General features: G+C 41.3%; 1 gene segment (V, D, J or C) and 1 further gene; both read left to right on the top strand.

The window, feature by feature from the left end:
* Igh (immunoglobulin heavy chain complex) overlaps window positions 1-21,862 on the top strand; it is a 2,751,187-nt gene that overhangs the window by 1,138,352 nt on the left and 1,590,973 nt on the right.
* Ighv1-34 (immunoglobulin heavy variable 1-34) lies at window positions 20,120-20,413 on the top strand. The segment is given in 1 exon segment: window positions 20,120-20,413. A coding segment is annotated over 1 exon segment (294 nt).

Below are 21,862 nucleotides of genomic sequence, written 5' to 3'. Positions count from 1 at the left end.
TGTAGAAAGATCAAGTCTAAGTGGATCAAAGTTCTCCAAATCTGATAGGGGACTGATATCCAATATATACAAAGAGCTCAAGAAGCTGGACTCCAGAACTTCAAATAAACCCATTGAAAATAGGGTTCAGAGCTAAACTAAGAATTCTCAACTGAGGAATACTGAATGGCTGAGGAGCACCTGAAAAATGTTCAACATCCTTAATCATCAGGGAAATGCAAATCAAAATAACCCTTAAATTCCACCTCACACCAGTCAGAATGGCTAAAATCAAAAATTCAGGTGACAGCAGATGCTGGCAAGGATGTGGAGAAAGAAAAACACTCCTCCACTCCCGGTTGAAATTGCAAGCTTGTACAACCACTTTGGAAGTCAGTCTGTATTTTCCTCAGGAAATTGGACATAATACTACCTGAAGATCCAGCAATACCACTCTTGGGCATATAGCCAATGAAGTTCTATCTGATAAGAACACCTGCTCCACTATGTTCATAGCAGCCTTATTTATAGTAGCCAGAAGTTGGAAAGAACCCAGATGTACCTCAGCAGAAGAATGGATACAGGAAATGTGGTACATTTACACAATGAAGTACTACTCAGCAATTAATAACAATGGATTTATGAATTCTTGGACAAATGGAGGTACCTGGAGGATATCATCCTTAGTGAGGTAATCCAATCACAAAAGAAGTCATTAGATATGCACTCACAGATAAGTAGATATTAGCCCAGAAACATGGAACACCCAAGATACTATTTTCAAACCACAAGAAAATCAAGAAGAGGGAAGACCAATGGGTGGATACATCATTTCTCCTTAGAATAGGGAACAAAATACCTATGTAAGGTGGTTACAGAGACAAAGTTTGTAGCTAAGATGAAAGGATGGATTATCCAGAGATGACCCCACCTGGGTATCTATCCCATAATCAGCCATCAAACCCAGAAACTATTGCACAATTCCAGAAAGGTCTTGCTGAAGGGACCATAATATAGCTGTCTCATATGAGGGTATGCCAGTGCCTGGCAAATACAGAAGCAGATGCTCACAGTCATCTATAAAATGGAACACAGGGCCCCCAATGGAGAAGCTAGAGAAAGCAACCAAGGAGCTGAAGGGTGTCTGCAACCCTATAGGTGAAACAACAATATAAACTAACCAGTACCCCAGAGCTTATATCTCTAGATGCATATGTATTAGAAGATGACCTAGTTGGCCATCATTTGGCCCCTTGGTAGCACAAAATTTATATGCCCCAATAGATGGGAAAGCCAGGGCCAGGAAGCAGAAATGGGTGGGTAGGGGAACAGGGTAGAGGGAGGGTATAGGGAAATTTCAGGATAGCATTTGAAATGTATATAAAGAAAATATTTTTAAAAAAAGACTGGAAACCAGGTTGGCAAACTCCAAATTCTGTATCTCCATGGCTAATGTGAAAGCAGTCTATAGCTCTCCAACTTTTATTTCATCATTGCTGACTACAAAAAAAACTTCTTTCTCCTTGAATGGCTACACACACACACACACACACACACACACACACACACACACACACACACAAACAAAAGTATAGCATCTAGACTTGGATCTTGTATACATTTTGGTCTGAGTGGGAATTAATTTCTTTTGGGATGTGAAACATGAGAATTAACCTCTAAGATTGAGCTTGTTTGAAACTCTGGAGACACAAGAGGGACAGTAGGAGCTTTGTCTGTTCCTGATACCAGGCCCCTGTCATGTAGCCACAGTCCACCATAGAGAGAGTTGTGGACATCAGTCACATAGAGGCAGTGGCATATATCACTTCTACATATAGATGATCTTTCCCTTTTACACCTAATTATAAATGAGAACTTTTAGAGCCAAATTCCACTCCCAATAGGAAAGCAGATGACTTTAAGAGCTTCATTGATGATAATGCACTAACAACATAGATTCAGAGTCTGAGACATTATTCACCCTCTCAATATAAAGGAGAGACAATTTTCACTGCATCTGTGACCTGCAAGCACATTAGTTGCAAGGATATGTTACTGCTGAAGTCGCACTGGGCAGCTATAGCTGTTTATATATATATAAACAACTAAGGCAAGTTTATAGTGGACAACATTTAATTGGCACTGACTTAGAGGTGTAAAGGTTCAGTCCAGTATCATCAAGGCAGGAGAGCATGACAGAATCCAAACAGGCTTGGTTTAAGCAAAGCTGAGAGCTCTACATCTTCATCTGAAGGGTGCTAGCAGAATACTGGTTTCCAAGAACCTGAGAGTTTTAAAGACCACACCCAGTGTGTCAGACCTATTCCAACAGGACCTCACATTAAAATAGTGCTATTCTGGGATAAACATATACAAACCATCACATTGACTCCCTGTCCCCCATAGGCTTGTTCAAACATTTGAGTCTTTGAGTGGCACATGCACGAATACCTTCATAGAAGCTATATTCATAATAGCTAGAAGTTGAAAACAACCCAGTTGTCCCTCAACAGAGGAGTGCATAAACAAAATGTTGTACATTTATAAAATGGAATTCTATTCAGCGATTAAAAACTTTGAGTTCATGAAATTTTTAGGCAAATGTATGGACGTAAAAAAATATCCCAAGTTAGATAATCTAGTTACAAAGAAGCACACATGGTATGCACTCATTGATAAGTGGATATTCGCCCAAAAGTTCAGAATATCTATGACACAATTCACAGACCATATGGATCTAAGGAATAAAGACCAAAGTGTGGATGCCTCTGTGTCTTAGAAGATGGTACAGAATACTCACAGGATGAATTATGTGGACAAAATGTGAGCACAGACAAATAGAAAGGCCATCCAGAGACTGTCCTACCTGGAGATCCATCCCATATGCAGTTGTTTAACCCAGTACCTATAGCAGATGCTGGGAAGATCTTGCTGATCAGAGCCTGATATGGCTGGCTCCTGAAAATCTCTGCCAGAATCTAAAAAAATGCAGAGGCAAATGCTCACAGCCAACCACTGGTCTGAGTGAGGGGTCCCTGACAGAGGAGTTAGAGAAGGTACTGAAGGAGCTAAGGGTGTTTGTAGCCCCAGGGAGGGAGCTACAGTGTCAACCAGTATGAACACCCCACCCTATGCTCCTGGGAACTGGACTACCACCCAAATAATACACATGGAGGGACCCATGGTTCCAGCCACATATGAGACAGAGGAGGTCCTTATTAAACACCAGTGGGAGGAATGGCCCTTGGGCATGAGTTGGTTTAATGTGACAATTCAGTGACAATCCAGGGTGGAAAGGCAGGTCTGTGTGGGTGGATGGGGCACCCTCTGAGAGGCAGGGAGTGGGGGTGATGGTATGGGTACTTCAGAAAGGAAACCTGGAATGGGATAATATTTGAAATACAAATAAATATAATATCCAAGAAAAGGAAAAGAAAATTCAAAGTTCAAAGTCTCTTCTGAGATACATCCAATTACTGAACTATAATTTCCAAGGCAATACTGGAAATCAGTTTGAAAAACTCTAATCTCTGTACTTCCATTGCTAATGGAAGCAGCTTTTAGCTCTCCAACTACTTTTTTCATCTTTGCTATCTACAACAAACTTCTCCTGGGTTGGCCACACACACACACACACACACACACACACACACACACACACACACACACACACACACACACAAACACATACACTTACAAATGCACACACTTACACGTACATACATAGACTTAAAATATCTAGACTTGCATCTTGTATATGTTTGGACTGAGTGGGAATTACTTTCTGTTGGGCAGTGGACCATGAGAAGCCTCTAAGTTTGAGCTCAGCTTGAAGCCGCAGGGACACAGAAGGGACAGTAGGAGTTTTATCTGTTCCTGAGGCCAGACCTCTGTCATGTAGCCACAGCCCACAATAGAGTTGTGGACATAACTCACATAGGGGTAGTGGCCCCAAGCCCCTCCACATGTAGATGATCTTTCCCTTTTACAGCTAATTACAAATGAAAACTGTTAGAGCTAGGTTCCATTGCCAGTAGAAAAACCGGTGACTTTGAGAGCTTCATTGATGGTAACGTATTAGCAACATAGATTCAGTGTCTGAGACTTCAGTTGTCATTCCCCTCTAAATGAGAGCTAATTCTCCCTGCATCTGAGCCCTGAAAGCACATTAGTTGCAAAGATATGTTACACACTGGGTAACTACAGTGTAAATGATGGAAAATCTACCTCCAGGTGAGATCATAACCAGCAGGGATCACAATGGAGCCAAGAATCCCCAGCAAAGAGGTGTGGGTATAGGTTTACTCTGTATCATCTGTGGTTTTCTTTTTTTTTTCCATTTTTATTAGGTATTTAACTCATTTACATTTCCAATGCTATACCAAAAGTCCCCCATATCCACCCACCCCCACCCACCCCCACTCCCCTGCCCACCCACTCCCCCTTTTTGGCCCTGGTGTTCCCCTGTACTGGGGCATATAAAGTTTGCAAGTCCAATGGGCCTCTCTTTCCAGTGATGGCCGACTAGGCCATCTTTTGATATATATGCAGCTAGAGTCAAGAGCTCCGGGGTACTGGTTGGCTCATAATGTTGTTCCACCTATAGGGTTGCAGATCCCTTTAGCTCCTTGGGTACTTTCTCTAGCTCCTCCATTGGGAGCCCAGTGATCCATCCATGTGTGAGATCATAACCAGCAGGGATCACAATGGAGCCAAGAATCCCCAGCAAAGAAGTGTGGGTATGAGTTTACTCTGTATCATCTGTGGTTTTCTTTCTTAACTTATGCATAGCTATTGTGGTTGACATGTAAGGATTCCATCCTTAAACACTGTGAAGATTCTGTATTAAACACTTCAAAGGTTTATATTTTCTTATTATATATAAACCTAGACTCCTGAAGTCTTTCAGTCACTGGGCCACCATCCAAGCATCAAACAGGAGCTGGTCTGAGGACCCTGACACATATATGCAGAGGACACCTTGGTTTGGCCTCAGAGGGAGAAGATGCATCCAATCCTTGAAGCACCAGAGTGTCAGGAAACCCTGTGAAGGGGGGGCATCCTATTGAAGTTGGGGTCAGGGGGGAGAGAAATATGAAGAGGAACTGTTAGATGTTGGACCAAGAGGAGGCAATGACTGAATTATCAACAAATAAAAGTATTTTTAAAAAGTATTAAAACTTATACAATGTTTCCTGATCACTAATATTCTTTCCAAACTTCTGCCAGAATTTTTTCCACTCACTCAAATACACACTCTTTTGTTTGATCTATAGAAACAAACAAACAAACAAACAAAACATATAAAAAGTGCTTTAAAAAGATAAAACACACAAACACACACACACACACACACACACACACACTAATAAACCCATAAAAATGCAACTCTGTAATCAGGATATATATGTTCAAAAGACAAGAGCAACAAAATTAATGCAGAAAAAATGAAAGTAAATATCTACAAAGCCATGTTGAGTTCATTTTGTTTTGGACTTCTACTGTTAGATATGAGTCTATCATTAACTGTGTTTAATAAGACCAGAATCCTCAGAGCTCCTGGGTACTAAACCACCAAACAAATTGTACATATGGAGGGACTCATGGCTCCAGTTGCATAGGTATCAGAGGATTAACTTATCTGGCATGAATGGCAGAGGAGGCTCTTGGTCCTGTGAAGGCTTGATGACCCAGCATAGGAGAATGCTAGAATGATGAGCCAGTTGTGGATATGTGGGTTGGGAGAAGACATCATAGAAACAGGGCCAGGTGTGATGGGATAGGGGATTTGTGGAGGAGAACCAGGGAAAGGAGATAACATTTGATATGTAAATAAATAAAACAACCAATAAAAAGAAGTGGTCAGGATATAGTGAGAGAGACATATTGGAACATACCAAGGGAAACCAGAGGGACAGAGGAGAGTTAGGATTGATCATAGTATATTATTCAAATCTTGGAACCACACATAAATGAAAACATGAATCATTTGTTTCTATGGACTTCGTTGAGTACATTGAGAATATTTTTCATGTTATTACACATATGTATACACATAATATGTCATTGTTTTCACTGAGGAATATTTCCTTGTCTATAAACCAAATATTTTCAATACCTATTTTTCCTTTATTACAAATGTAAATGGGTTTCATTTCCCAGCTTCTGTAAATGGAGAGCCAATAAACATGGATGTGTAACAGTTTCTGTAATAATATATGGTTATTTGAGTACATGCTTGGGAGGGATGGATCTGGGACACAGCACAGATTTATTTACTCTTTTTGTTGACATTTTAAACAGAATTCCAAAGTCAGTATACTATACTAGTACACTCATATCAATTTTGAGTAAAGATCCAACATTTTCCATATCCATGTCATTATTTTTCTCATTTGCCTTCTTCCATATCAACATCTGACTAAGTTATAATTAAGACATGAAATCTTTTTAATGGCTATTTACATCATTAGTATTCAAAAAGTATAATGTAAAAACAAATTAGGGCCAAGCATGAGAATGTGACTTTTGTGACTCAGTACTCCAAGGCATGCTAATCATAGAACAGATATCGACATTCCTCCACCCACCTGCTTCCTGGGTTCACGTGAAAGAACCTAGTGGGGAAACAGCCACTAAACTCCCAATTCCGTGTACACCCAAGAATCACGAACAGAACAGATCACCTTGATGTAAAAACACAAGGTAGGTTAATGGCGGAGCTATGGGTCAAAATGTTTCTCACGCAGGAGACAATGGATTCGACCACGAGACTTGGAAGCTAGGTTTTTTTTTTTTTTTTTTTTTTTTTATAGAAAAGGGGCTGGGGCTGGGGGAGGAATTGGCTTGGTTTCACATGATTGGTTAATTTAAACATCAGCAGACTATACATGCAGATAACATTTAACTTAGATCAGAAGGGTGGGAGATAAGGATGTGCCAGGGCAATCGGACATGTCATTCTCTTTATCTTTATGGCCAAGCAGCCTCAGGAATGTCTTAACGATGGGCCTGTCCTGGCATGTCCTGGCCTATTCTGCTATGTTCTCGCCCCAGGTTTCAAAGCTCACAAACAACTCTTTGGGCTATTTGACATAAATTTCATGAATCACAAGTCTCAAATTTTATTTTCTTTCACAGGTAGTGTTTGTTCAAAGAAAGTCACCCTGACCCACCCTGACCCTTACTGGAACCCACTATGCAAATGTGCTATTGTTAGAGGCTCCTAGAAAATGGTCTTGACTTTCCACTTCCTCTTGACTCTTAAATGGTATTTTTGGTAGTTTTCAACAATTCACTACCCACATCCTTGAATTGTAGTGTCTTCCTTTAAATACCCACTTACCCAGCTACTTGGGGCGCCATGGTCCTCTACCCCTACGTGGTGTATGACTGTGGGCCTGAGAGTGCTCTTGAAATAAAATGTCCCTCGCACTTTGAAGCAAGACTGATTCTCGTGATTGATTTGGGGTGTCACCTCTCCTGAGTCAGAATGTGGGGGAGTACTCACATTGTGTGTCTTTCATTTGGTAGGTTGGGTGGGAATCGCGACCACCGCTCACACCTGAGAACTGACTTGGAGGTATGGGGATCCTCCAAGTTTGTTGTCGACTACAACAAACTTCTTTCTCCTGGGTTGGCTACACACACATGCACACACAAACACACAAACACACAACACACACCTCAAATATCTAGGAAATCTAGGACACAAAAACCAAAGCAAGGCAACATCAGCAACAGAATACAAGAGATGGAAGAGAGAATCTCAGGTGCAGAAGATTCCACAGAGAACATGGGCACAACAATCAAAGAAAATGCAAAATGCAAAAAGAACCTAACTCAAACCTTCCAGGAAATCCAGGACACAATGAGAAGACCAAACCTACGGATAATAGGAGTAGATGAGAATGAAGATTTTCAACTTAAAGGGTCAGAAAATAACTTCAACAAAATTTTAGAAGAAAACTTCCCAAACCTAAAGAAAGAGATGCCCATGAACATACAAGAAGACTACAGAACTCCAAATAAACTGGACCAGAAATGAAACTCCTCCTGACACATAATAATCATAACAACAAATGCACTAAATAAATATAGACTATTAAAAGCAGTAAGGGAAAAAGGTCAAGTAACATATAATGGCAGGCCTATTGGAATCAGGCCAGACTTCTTACAACAGACTATGAAAGCCAGAAGATCCTGGACAGATGATATGCAGACCCTAAGAGAGCACAAATGCTAGCCTAGACTACTATACCCAGCAAAACTCTCAATTACCATAGATGGAGAAACCAAAATATTCCATGATAAAACCAAATTCACACAATATCTTTCCACAAATCCAGCCCTTCAAAGGATAATAAAGGGAAGACACCAACACAAGGACACAAACTACACCCTAGAAAAAGCAAGAAAGTAATTCTTCCACAAACCTAAAAGAAGACAGCCGCAAGAACAAAATACCAACTTTAACAACAAAAATAACAGGAAAAAAAATAACTTTTCTTTAATTTCTCTTAACATTAATGGACTTAATTCCCCAATAAAACAACATAGACTGATAGACTGGCTACAAAAAAAGAACACAACATTTTGTTGTTTACAGGAAACCCACCTCAGAGAAAAGGATAGACACTACCTCAGAGTGAAAGGCTGGAAAACAAATTTCCAAACAAATGGTCAGAAGAAACAAGCTGGAGTAGCCATTCTAATATCGCATAAAATTGACTTCTAACCCAAAGTTATCAAAAACAAACAAACAAATAAACAAAAACAAAAACAAAAAAACAAAACAAAACAAAAAAACAAGGAAGGGCACGTCATACTCATCAAGGGTAAAATCTACCAAGATGAACTCCAATTCTGAATATCTATGCTTCAAATACAAGGGCAGCCACATTTATAAATGAAACTTTAGTAAATCTCAAAGCAAACATTGTACCTCAAACAAGAATTGTGGGAGACTTCAACACCCCACTCTTACCAATGGACAGATTCTGGAAACAGAAACTAAACAGAGACACATGGACACTAACAGGGGTTATGAAACAAATGGATTCAATTGATATCTACAACACATTTGATTCTAAAACAAAAGGATGTACCTTCTTCTCAGCACCACATGGTATCTTCTCTAAAATCGACCATATGCTCGGTCACAAAACAGGACTCAACAGATAAAAAATATTGAAATTATCTCATGCATCCTATCTGATCACCACGGACTAAGGCTGATCTTCAATAGCAACCTAAATAATAGAAAGCAAACATTCACATGGAAACTGAACAGCACTCTACTCAATGATTCCTTGGCCAAGGATGAAATAAAGAAAGTAATTAAAGACTTTTTAGAGTTTAATGAAAATGAAACCACAACATATCCACATTTATGACACACAATGAAGGCAGTCCTGAGAGGAAATCTCATAGCCCTGAGTGGCTCCAAAAAGGAACTAGACAGAGCATACACTAGCAAGCGGACAGCACAGCTAGAAGCAAATTCAGCCAAGAGGAGTGGATGGCAGGAAATAATCAAACTCAGGGCTGAAATCAACAAAGTGGAAACACAAAGAACTATTCAAAGAATCAACCAAACCAGGAACTCATTCTTTGAGAAAATCAATAAGATAGATAAACCCTTAGCCAGACTACCTAGAGGGCCCATGGACAGTATCTTAATTAACAAAATCAAAAATTAAAAGGGAGACATAACATCAGAACCTGAGAAAATCCAAAACCTCATCAGATCCTACTACAAAGGGCTATACTCAACAAAACTAGAAAACCTGGATGAAATGGACAACTTCCTAGACAGATACCAGGTACCAAAGCTAAATCAAGATCAGGTTAATGACCTAAACAGCCCGTTTTCCCCGAAAGAAATAGAAGCAGTCATCAATAGTCTCCCAGCCAAAAAAAGCCCAGGACCAGATGGGTTTAGTGCAAAGTTCTCTCAGTCCTTCAAAGAAAACCTAATTCCAACTCTCCTCAAATTATTCCACAAAATAGAAGCAGAAGGTACTCTACCCAGTTCATTTTATGAAGCCACACTCACTCTGATACCAAAACCACACAAAGATCAAACAAAGAAAGAGAATTTCAGACTAATTTCCCTTATGATTATCGATACAAAAATACTCAATAAAATCCTCCAACCCGAATCCAAGAACACATCAAAATAATCATCCATTGTGACCTTGTGACCAAGTAGGTTTCATTCCAGGGATGCAGGGATGGCTTAATATAAGGAAACCCATCAACGTAATCCACTATATAAACAAACTGAAAGACAAAAACCACATGATCTTCTCATTAGATGCTGAGAAAGCATGTGACAAGATCCAGTACTCCTTCATGAAAAAGATTTTGGAAAGATCAGGAATTAAAGGCCCATACCTAAACATAATAAAAGAAATCTAGAGCAAATCAGTAGCCAACATCAAACTAAATGGAGAGAAACTCGAAGCAACCCCATTAAAATCAAGGACTAGAGTAGGATGTCCACTTTCTCCCTACCAACTCAATATAGTACTTGAAGTTCTAGACAGAGCAATTTCACAACAAAAGGACATCAAGGGGATACAAATTGGAAAGGAAGAAGTCAAAATATCACTATTTGCAAATGATATGATTATATATATATATATATATATATATATATATATATATATGACACCAAAAATTCCACCAGAGAACTCCTAAATCTGATAAACAACTTCAATGAAGTAGCTTGATATAAATCTCAGAAATTGAAAAGAACTCCCATACTAATGGATTGGCAGAATCAATATAGTAAAAATGGCTAAACTGCCAAAAACAATCTATAGATTCAATGAATCCCAATCAAAATTCCAACTGAATTATTCACTGAGATAGAAAGGGCAATTTGCAAATTCATCTGGAAAAATAAAAAAAATAGGATTGCAAAAACTATTCTCAACAATAAAACAAAGTCTGGTGGAAGCACCTTGCCTGATATTAAGCTGTACTGCAGAGCAATTGTGATTAAAATTACAGGGTACTGGTACATTGACAGACAGGTAGATCAATGCAATAGAACTGAACACCCAGAAATAAATCCTCACTTCTATGGTCACTTAAACTTTGATAGGGGAGCTAAAGCCATCCAGTGGAAAAAAGACAGCATTTTCAATAAATGGTGCTAGCACAACTGGTGGTTATAATGTAGAAGCATGCTAATTGATCCATTCTTATCTTCTTGTAGAAAGCTGAAGTCTAAGAGGATCAAAGACCTTCATATAAGATCAGAGACAATGAAATTAATAGAGGACAAAGTATTGAAAAGCCTCGAAGTCATGGGCACAGAGGAAAAATTCCTAAACATGATAGCGATGGCTTGCAAGGTAAGATCAAGAATTGACAAATGGGACCTCATAAAATTGCAAAGCTTCTATAAGGCAAAAGACACTGTCAATTAAACAAAAAGGCCACCAACAGATTGGGAAAGGATTTTTACCAATTCTAAATCTGATAGGGGACAAATATCCAGTATATACAATGAGTTCAAGAAGCTGGATTTCAGAACTACAAATAACCCGATTAAAAATGGGGTTCAGAGCTAAACAAAGAAATTTCAACTGAGGAATACCGAATGGCTGAAAAGCACCTCAAAAACTGTTCAACATTCTTAATCATCAGGGAAAGGCAAATCAAAGCAACCCTGAGATTCCCCTTCACAGCAGTCAGAATGGCTAAGATCAAAAATTCAGGTGACAGCAGATGAGGATGTGGAGAAAGAGAAACACTCCTCCACTGCTGGTGGGATTGCAAGCTTGTACACCCACTCTGGAAGTCAGTCTGGAGGTTCCTCATGAAATTGGACATAATACCACCGGAATATCCAGCAATATCTCTCCTGGGCATATACCCAGAAGAAGTACCAACTGGTAATAAGAACACCTGCTCCACTATGTTCATAGCAGCCATATTTATAATAGCCAGAACCTGGAAATAACCCAGACGTTCCTCGCAAAAGAATGGATAAAGAAAAGGTGGTACATTTACACAATGAAATACTACTCAGCAATTAATAGCAATGGATTTATGAAATTCTTGGAGCAATCGTCCTTAATGATCAAAGAAGAAGTCATTAGATATGCACTCAATCATAAGTGGATATTAGCCCAGAAACATAGAACACCCAAGATACTGTTTGCAAAACACAAGAAAGTCAAGAAGAGGGAAGACCAATGGGTGGCTACATTATTTCTCCTTAGAATAGGGAACAATTTTCTGAGAAACTGCCAGACTGATTTCCTGAGTGGTTGTACAAGCTTGCAATCCCACCAACAGTGGAGGAATGTTCTTCTTTCTCCACATCCTCTCCAGCATCTGCTGTCACCTGAATTTTTGATCTTAGCCATTCTAACTGGTGTGAGGTGGAATCTCAGGGTTGTTTTGATTTGCATTTCCCTGATGATTAAGGATGCTGAACATTTTTTCAGGTGCTTCTCTGCCATTCTGTATTCCTTGGGTGAGAATTCTTTGTTTAGCTCTGAGCCCCATTTTTTAATGCGGTTATTTGATTTTCTGGAGTCCACCTTCTTTAGTTCTTTATGTATATTGGATATTAGTCCTCTATCTGATTTAGGATAGGTAAAGATCCTTTCCCAATATGTTGGTGGCCTTTTTGTCTTATTGACTGTGTCTTTTGCCTTACCGGAGGATCCCACAATACCTCTCCTAGGCATATATCCAGAAGATGTTCCAACTAGTAAGTAAGAAACATGGTCCACTATCTTCATAGCAGCCTTATTTATAATAACCAGAAGCTAGAAAGAACCCAGATGCTCCTCAACAGAAGAATGGATAAAAAAATATGGTACATTTACACAATGGAGTACTACTCAGCTATTAAAAAGAATGAATTTATGAAATTTCTAGGCAAATGGTTGGACCTGGAGTGCATCATCTTGAGTGAGTTAACCCAATCACAAAAGAACTCAAATCATATGTACTCACCGATAAGTGGATATTAGCCCAGAAACTTAGAATACCCTAGATATAAGTTACAATTTGCAAAACACATGAAACTGAAGAAGAACAAAGACCAAAGTGTGGACACTTTGCCCCTTCTTAGAAATGGGAACAAAGCACCCATGGAAGGAATTACAGATACAAAGTTTGGAGCTGAGACAAAAGGATGGACCATCTAGAGGCTGCCATATCCAGGGATCGATCCCATAATCAGCCTCCACACACTGACACTATTGCATACACTAGCAAGATTTTGCTGATAGGACCCTGATATAACTGTCTTTAGTGAGACTAAGCAGGGGCCTAGCAAACACATAAGTGGATGCTTACAGTCAGCTATTGGATGGATCACAGGGCCCATAATGAAAGAGCTAGAGAAAATACCCAAGGAGCTAAAGGGATCTGCAACCCTATAGGTGTAACAACATTATGAACTAACCAGTGCTCAGGAGCTCTTGACTCTAGCTGCATATGTATCAAAAGATAACCTAGTCGGTTATCACTGAAAAGAGAGGCCCATTGAACTTGCAAACTTTATATGTCCCAGTACAGTGTAACGCCAGGGCCAAAATGTGGGAGTGTGGGGGTAGGGTAGTGGGGGGGAGGGTATGGGGGACTTTTGGGATAGTATTGGTAATGTAAATGAGGAAATACCTAATTTAAAAAAATAGGGAACAAAATACCCATGTAAGGGGTCACAGAGACAAAGTTTGGAGCTAAGATGAAATGGTGAACTATCCAGAGATGACCACACCCAGGGATCCATCCCATAATCAGCGACCAAACCCAGACACTATTGCATAATTCCAGAAAAATTTTCTGGAAGGGACTCTGTTATAGCTGTCTCTTATGAGGCTATGCCAGTGTCTGGCAAATACAGAAGTGAATGGTCAGAGTCATCTATAAAATGGATCACAGGGCCCCCAATGTAGAAGCTAGAGAAAGCACCCAAGAAGCTGAAGGGAGTCTGCAATCCTATAGCTGGAGCTACAATATGAACTAACAGTACCCGCAGAGCTCATATCTCTAGCTGCATATGTAGCAGAAGATGACATAGTGGGCCATGACTGGGAGAGAGGCCCTTTGCTATTGAAAACTTTATATGCCCCAATAGAGGGGAATGCCAGGCACAAGAGGCAGGAGTGGATGGATGGATAGGGGAGCAGGGCAGACGGAGGGTATAGGGAACTTTTAGGATAGCATTTGAAATGTATATAAAGAAGATATCTTTAAAAAAAAAAGAAGAAAAAGGAAAAAAAATAAAAGTACTGGAAACCAATTTGGCAAACTCCAAACTCTGTATCTCCTTTCTCCTTGGTTGGCTACACACACACACACACACACACACACACACACACACACACACACACACAGAGAGAGAGAGAGAGAGAGAGAGAGAGAGAGAGAGAGAGAGAGAGAGAGAGAGACAGACTTATAGCATCTAGACTTGGATCTTCTATATATTTGGACTGAATGAAAATTACTTTCTGTTGGGCCGTGGACCATGAGAAGAAACTTCTAAGGTTGAGCTTGCTTGAAACTACTGAGATACAATAGGGACAGTAGTAGATTTGTCTGTTCCTGGCATCAGGCCCCTGTCAGCTAGCCACAGCCCACCATAAAGAGAGTTGTGGACATCAGTCACATAGGGGCAGTGGCACATTGCCTTTCCACATGTAGATGATCTTTCCCTTCTACACCTAATTACAAATGAGAACTCTTAGAGCTAAATTCCCCTCCCAATAGGAAAGCAGGTGACTTTAAGAGCTTCATTGATGATAATGTACTAACAACATAGATTCAGAGTCTGAGACATTATTCACTGTCTCAATGTAAAGGACAGCCAATTTTCCCTGCGTTTGTGCCATTCAAACACATTACTTGCAAGGATGTGTTACTGCTGAAGTCACCCTGGGCAGCTATAGTGTAAAAGATGGAAAATCTAACCTCCAGGTGAGTTCATGACCAGCAGGGGTCACAAAGGAGCCAAGAATCCCCATCAAAAAGATGTGGGTATGGGATTACTCTGTATCCTCTGTGGTTTCCTTTCATAACTTACAGATGCCCATTGTGATTGACAGGTAACGTTTACATACTCAAACACTGTGAAGATTCTTTGTTAAACACTTCAAAGATGTATATTTTCTTGTTATTTATTACATGTAAACCTAGACTCCTGAGATCTTTCAGACACTGAGCCACCATCCCAGTATCAGACAGGATCTATTCCAAGGGCCCTGACACAAATATGCAGAGGACAGCTTGCTTTGGCCTCAGTGGGAGAAGTTGTACCTATGTTTTGTGATACATGAAGCCCCACAGAGTTGGGAAACCTTGTGAAGGGGGGCATCCTATTGAAGACAGGGAGAAGGAAAAGTATGAAGAGGAACTGTCAGAGGATGGACCTGGAGGAGCGAAATTACTGAGTTGTAAAAAAAATAAAAGTGATTAAATATAAATGTTAAAATTTACACAGTGTTTTCTGATCACTGCTATTCTTTCCAAACTTCTGCCAGAAAGTCCACCACTCACTCAAATGTAAACTCACCCATTTTTTTCTATAGATACAAGAAAACCATAAAAGTTTATTAAAAATTATAAATGATGAAACACACTCATACAAACACACACACACATACACACACACACACAGACACACACACACACAACACACCCAAACACACACACACTAACTCACATACACACACAAATCTCAGAAACGCATAATGCAGCTCTATAATCACAATATATATTCAAAATGCAAGTCAGCAAAATTGATGTAGAAATTAACGAGAATAAATATCTACAAAACCACTGTAGAGTTTGTTTGTTTTTGAGCTTCTACTGTGGGGAGCGGGTGTGGCGGCAGTCCCAAAGGTGCCAGAGACTGCAGCTAAGTCATATGACTTGCACCTGACTTCCTCATATAAGACACAAACATCTTGAGTGCTGCGCAGGTGTACCAGGATACAGGTGAATCCAATTTGGTGGAGATTTGTCCCTGCTGCCCTGATTAGCTGAAGCCTCGTGACTGGCGAGGGGGTGTGGCCTGCGGTGCGTGGATGAGAGAGAGTATAAAAGGAGTGAGAGGCCCAGGGTTCGGGGGGAGATAGAAACAAGGGGGAGATATAAACAAGGGAGATATAGAGAAAGAAGAAATAGGACTGAATAAACGTGTGCAGAAGGATCCTGTAGCAGCGTCGTTCTTGCTGGCGAGTTGGGGGCGCGCTCGACAAGTGGTGCCGAAACCCGGGACAAGAAACATCTTCACGCACAAGCAAAGACCCCCTGCTACAGGGAGGATTCAGAACTGCATCACGGCGAAGGAGCAGTTAATAAAGGTTCCTGTAAAACAGACTGTTGAGAAGGATCCGGCGTGGATTCAAAACTCTTCAGCTGGGGAATGGTACTGATGAAGAGAAAGAAGAAAGATGAAGACTGAATAAGCTGCTGTTAGAAGGACTGGTGGTCGCATCATTCTTGCTGGTCGAGAGCAGGCGCGACAATTGGTGGCCCGTACGGGGAACCGACTCCCCCACCGAGTTCAGAACTTTCAGCAGTCAGTGGTTGCCAGCAGGGTAAGTTCACGGTGAGTGAAACTTGCGACCCCAGGAGTTTGGGAAGGACCTCGGATAAAGTAGAGGTGAGCATAAAGTTGCCAGGAAGTAGGCACAAAGTAACCCAGGAGTTTGGGAAGGACCTCGGATAAAATAGAGGCGAATATAACGTTGCCAGGAAGCAGGTACAAGGTAACTAAAGGTTCACGGTTTTGGGATAAGTTAAGGTTCCCGGTTTGGGGACAAGTTAAGGAACTATGATAACCTCAGTGTAGTGATCAATAGATCCTCGCTGTGTAGTTATGCTTTTTTCTTCCATTGACCCTTTGTGGGTAGGTCTGATAGTTTTGGTCTTGTTTGTTCTGATATATGGACTCTGTTACTGTTTGAAACTGTGTGTAGAGGCAGTCAAGACAGGTCAGAAAATCCTTACAGAGCAACAAGAAAGTATGTCGGAAGAGGAAAAGGGCTTAAAAAGAAAAAGGAAAAAGAAAGGAGACACAGTGTTATCAGGTGGACAGAAAGGACAAAATAAAAGAGCCGAGGTGGAGGAGGAAGGCAAATTAGCTTTTGTGCCGCCTCCCTATGCCTCCTCAGCAGCCACCTGTAGGTGGACCTTCTGTCTGGAGATTTGGAGAGGATCGACCAGATCTGGTATTGACGTGGGCGAGAGGGTCTGTTTGTGTGTTTCCACAGGACCAGATGGAACCTCTTTGGGTGCTGGAGAGATTGGTGAGACGCTGCAAGAATGAGGCTCCTGATCCAGTTGCCCCTGTGGATGTGGTGGATGGTCCCACAAGCACAAACGATGGAGCTGAGATGGGAGATCCTTTCGGTATTGCAGAAGCCGATACCAGCTCGACATGACATTCAAATTTTTCCATGCTTTTTGATCCCTGAATTTCCCTTAAAGAGATAGCCTCGCTGGCCATCTATCCCTTGCTTCAGGGAAGATGAGCGGGGATGAGAGCCCTGGGATGTATGGTTGTTATAGTGTGTGTGTTTTGTGTTTGGCACATGTGTTCGGTGCAGAGTGTGCGGCCCGCACTTTCGCCATGGTAGCGTAGGCTTTTGCTGCAGTGGAGGCGGGACAATCTCCTCAGATTCGGTTTGCCGCTCTAAAAGAAATTATGCTGCATTATGCCGTGGGGTGCGAGGCTAAGCACTGCACAGAGGATAGCTTGCTGTTGGCATCCTGTGGAAGGTATGTCTGATTGCATGAAGGTTCAGTGTCCTAGTTCCCTTCCCCCAGGAAAAACGACACGGGAGCTGGCCAAGACCTCTCTGGGTGATGAGCCTAAGGGATGGTTTTGTGTAGGGCCCCTATGCTTGCACACTGGGGATCAGACCTCTACCTTCACCCATGAGGCTTGCTTGCAGCAATTAAGATCTGGCCATAAGTTAATTAACATCCTGGCCTTTTGATACACCTGCCGCAAGCAAAACACAATCTCCCCAGGTGTGGCTTGGCATGATAGAGAGGTAGTCAGTGATAAGACTCCCTGGGCATGTCACCAACCTAAGACAGGGATCAAACCAATGCTGTTTGTCACCCAAGGACGGGTAAGGGGCATGGCTGCTGGGGGCTATCTACAGACATTCTCTCTGCCAAAAAAGAAAAAAGGGGGAATTGTGGGGAGCGGGTGTGGCGGCAGTCCCAAAGGTGCCAGAGACTGCAGCTAAGTCATATGACTTGCACCTGACTTCCTCATATAAGACACAAACATCTTGAGTGCTGCGCAGGTGTACCAGGATACAGGTGAATCCAATTTGGTGGAGATTTGTCCCTGCTGCCCTGATTAGCTGAAGCCTCGTGACTGGCGAGGGGGTGTGGCCTGCGGTGCGTGGATGAGAGAGAGTATAAAAGGAGTGAGAGGCCCAGGGTTCGGGGGGAGATAGAAACAAGGGGGAGATATAAACAAGGGAGATATAGAGAAAGAAGAAATAGGACTGAATAAACGTGTGCAGAAGGATCCTGTAGCAGCGTCGTTCTTGCTGGCGAGTTGGGGGCGCGCTAATAGTAGAATATTAGACATGTGTCCATCATTAAATGTTGTTAATAAGACCAGAATCCCCTGAGCTCCCAGGGACTAAACCACCAAACAAAGAGTACATATGAAGGGACTATGTCTCCAGCTCCATATGTATTAGAGGATTACCTTATCTGCTATCAATGGCAAGGGAGGCTCATGGTCCTGTGTATGCTCAATGACCCAGCATAGGAGAATGCATAGGAATGAGGCAGGAGTGGACATGTGGTTTGGGGAGCAACCTAATAGAAGCAGGCACAGGTGGGAAGGGATAGCAGATTTGTGGAGGAGAAGCAGGGAAAGAAGATAACATTTGATATGTAAATAAATAAAATAACCAATAAAAAAGACATGGTCAGGATGTTCTGAGAGAGACATATTGGAAGATCCCAAGGGAAACTAGAGGGACAGAGTCGAGGTAGGAATGATCATAGTGAATAATTCAGATCATGGAACCATACATAAATGAAAATATGAAGCATTTGTTTTTAAGGGCCTTAATGAACTCATTGAACATATTTCATAGGTTCTTAAACATAGGTATACAATTTTTAGTTCATGTTTTACCAGTGAAGAATATTTCATAGTCTATACCCACATATTGCCAGTATTTTTTGTCTACTTTTTTTGTTTTTTGTAAATCTAGATGAACTCTATTTACAAGCTGCTGTGAATGGAGCAACAATAAGCAAGGATGTGCAGTTGTCTCTGTAGTAATATAGAGTAACTTGAGTATATTATTTGGAGGTTAGGAGCTGGGATACTGCAAAGTTTTATTTACTCTTTTGGTGACAATTTAAACCAGAATTTCAAAATAAGTATGGGACAGTGACTAGTATACTCATAACAATAATAAGTAAAGATTAAACATTTTCCACATCACATCCATGTCCTTAATTTTCTCATTTGCCTTCATCCTTATCAATATCTGACTAAATTCTAATTAAGACATTCAATCTTTTTTAAACTGCACTTAGCTAAAGGGTATTTCCCTTATTATCATCAGCATTATCTTCATCATCATCTTCATCTTCACAATTCATTATCTGTAAATCAAAATGTGAACATAGCCCCAGAGTGAAGAAACAGACTTAGGCCAAATACAGATTGAGAGATTTGTCCCTGTAGTTACAAGAAAACCAGCAGTGCAGGGCTCACAGAAAATGTATGGGATCTATTTCTTCAGAGAGTTATTGGGTTTGGACTAGACCATCCTGCTGCTTGACCTATGTACCTTTAAGTCCATCCTCTCCAGCTGTTCTCCATTTGGATTGGTTAGTATATACAAAGTCCCCTGGTCATGAATATGCAAATTACCTAAGTCTATGGTAGTTAAAAACAGGGATATCAACACCCTGAAAACAACATATGTTCAATGTCCTCTCCACAGACACTGAACACACTGACTCTAACCATGGGATGGAGCTGGATCTTTCTCTTCCTCCTGTCAGGAACTGCAGGTAAGGGGCTCACCATTTCCAAATCTGAAGAAAAGAAATGGCTTGGGATGTCACTGACATCCATTCTGTCTTTCTCTTCACAGGTGTCCTCTCTGAGGTCCAGCTGCAACAGTCTGGACCTGAGTTGGTGAAGCCTGGGGCTTCAGTGAAGATGTCCTGCAAGGCTTCTGGCTACACATTCACTGACTACTACATGCACTGGGTGAAGCAGAGCCATGGAAAGAGCCTTGAGTGGATTGGATATATTTATCCTAACAATGGTGGTAATGGCTACAACCAGAAGTTCAAGGGCAAGGCCACATTGACTGTAGACAAGTCCTCCAGCACAGCCTACATGGAGCTCCGCAGCCTGACATCTGAGGACTCTGCAGTCTATTACTGTGCAAGACACAGTGCTACAAACACATCCTGAGTGTGTCAGAAATCCTGGAGGTGCAGCAAGCTCCCTTGGGACTGACAAGACTTAGAGAATAGTCACTTGCAGACTTGTTTAGATGCAGTCATTTGAATAGTGTGTTTTTGTGTCTATTTCTTTTTTTTTTCATTTTTATTAGGTATTTAGCTCATTTACATTTCCAATGCTATACCAAGAAGTCCCCCATACCCACCCACCCCCATTCCCCTACCCACCCACTCCCCCTTTTTGGCCCTGGCATTCCCCTGTACTGGGGCATATAAAGTTTGCATGTCCAATGGGCCTCTCTTGCCAGTGATGGCCGACTAGGCCAACTTTTGATACATATGCAGCTAGAGTCAAGAGCTCCGGGGTACTGGTTAGTTCATAATGTTGTTCCACCTATAGGGTTGCAGATCCCTTTAGCTCCTTGGGTACTTTCTCTAGCTCCTCCATTGGGAGCCCAGTGATCCATCCATGTGTGAGCATCCACTTCTGTGTTTGCTAGGCCCCAGAATAGTCTCCCATGAGACAGCTATATCTGGGTCCTTTCAGCAAAATCTTGCTAGTGTATGCAATGGTGTCAACGTTTGGAAGCTGATTATGGGGTGGATCCCTGGATATGGCAGTCTCTACATGGTCCATTCTTTCATCTCAGCTCCAAACTTTGTCTCTGTAACTCCTTCCAAGGATGTTTTGTTCCCACTTCTAAGGGGGGGCATAGTGTCCACACTTCAGTCTTCATTTTTCTTGAGTTTCATGTGTTTAGGAAATTGTATCTTATATCTTGGGTATCCTAGGTTTTGGGCTAATATCCACTTATCAGTGAGTACATATTGTGTGAGTTCCTTTGTGAATGTGTTACCTCACTCAGGATGATGCCCTCCAGGTCCATCCATTTGGCTAGGAATTTCATAAATTCATTCTTTTTAATAGCTGAGTAGTACTCCATTGTGTAGATGTACCACATTTTCTGTATCCATTCCTCTGTTGAGGGGCATCTGGGTTCTTTCCAGCTTCTGGCTATTATTAATAAGGCTGCTATGAACATAGTGGAGCATGTGTCCTTCTTACCAGTTGGGGCTTCTTCTGGATATATGCCCAGGAGAGGTATTACTGGATCCTCTGGTAGTACTATGTCCAATTTTCTGAGGAACCGCCAGACTGATTTCCAGAGTGGTTGTACAAGCCTGCAATCCCACCAACAATGGAGGAGTGTTCCTCTTTCTCCACATCCACGCCAGCATCTGCTGTCACCTGAATTTTTGATCTTAGCCATTCTGACTGGTGTGAGGTGGAATCTCAGGTTTGTTTTGATTTGCATTTCCCTGATGATTAAGGATGTTGAACATTTTTTCAGGTGCTTCTCTGCCATTCGGTATTCCTCAGGTGAGAATTCTTTGTTCAGTTCTGAGCCCCATTTTTTAATGGGGTTATTTGATT

The sequence above is a fragment of the Mus musculus genome, chromosome 12 (genome assembly GCF_000001635.26).
Source record: "Mus musculus strain C57BL/6J chromosome 12, GRCm38.p6 C57BL/6J".
Lineage (NCBI taxonomy): Eukaryota > Metazoa > Chordata > Mammalia > Rodentia > Muridae > Mus > Mus musculus.
The sequence above is the reverse complement of the archived record's forward strand: the minus strand, read 5'-3'. Positions and strand labels throughout refer to the sequence as shown.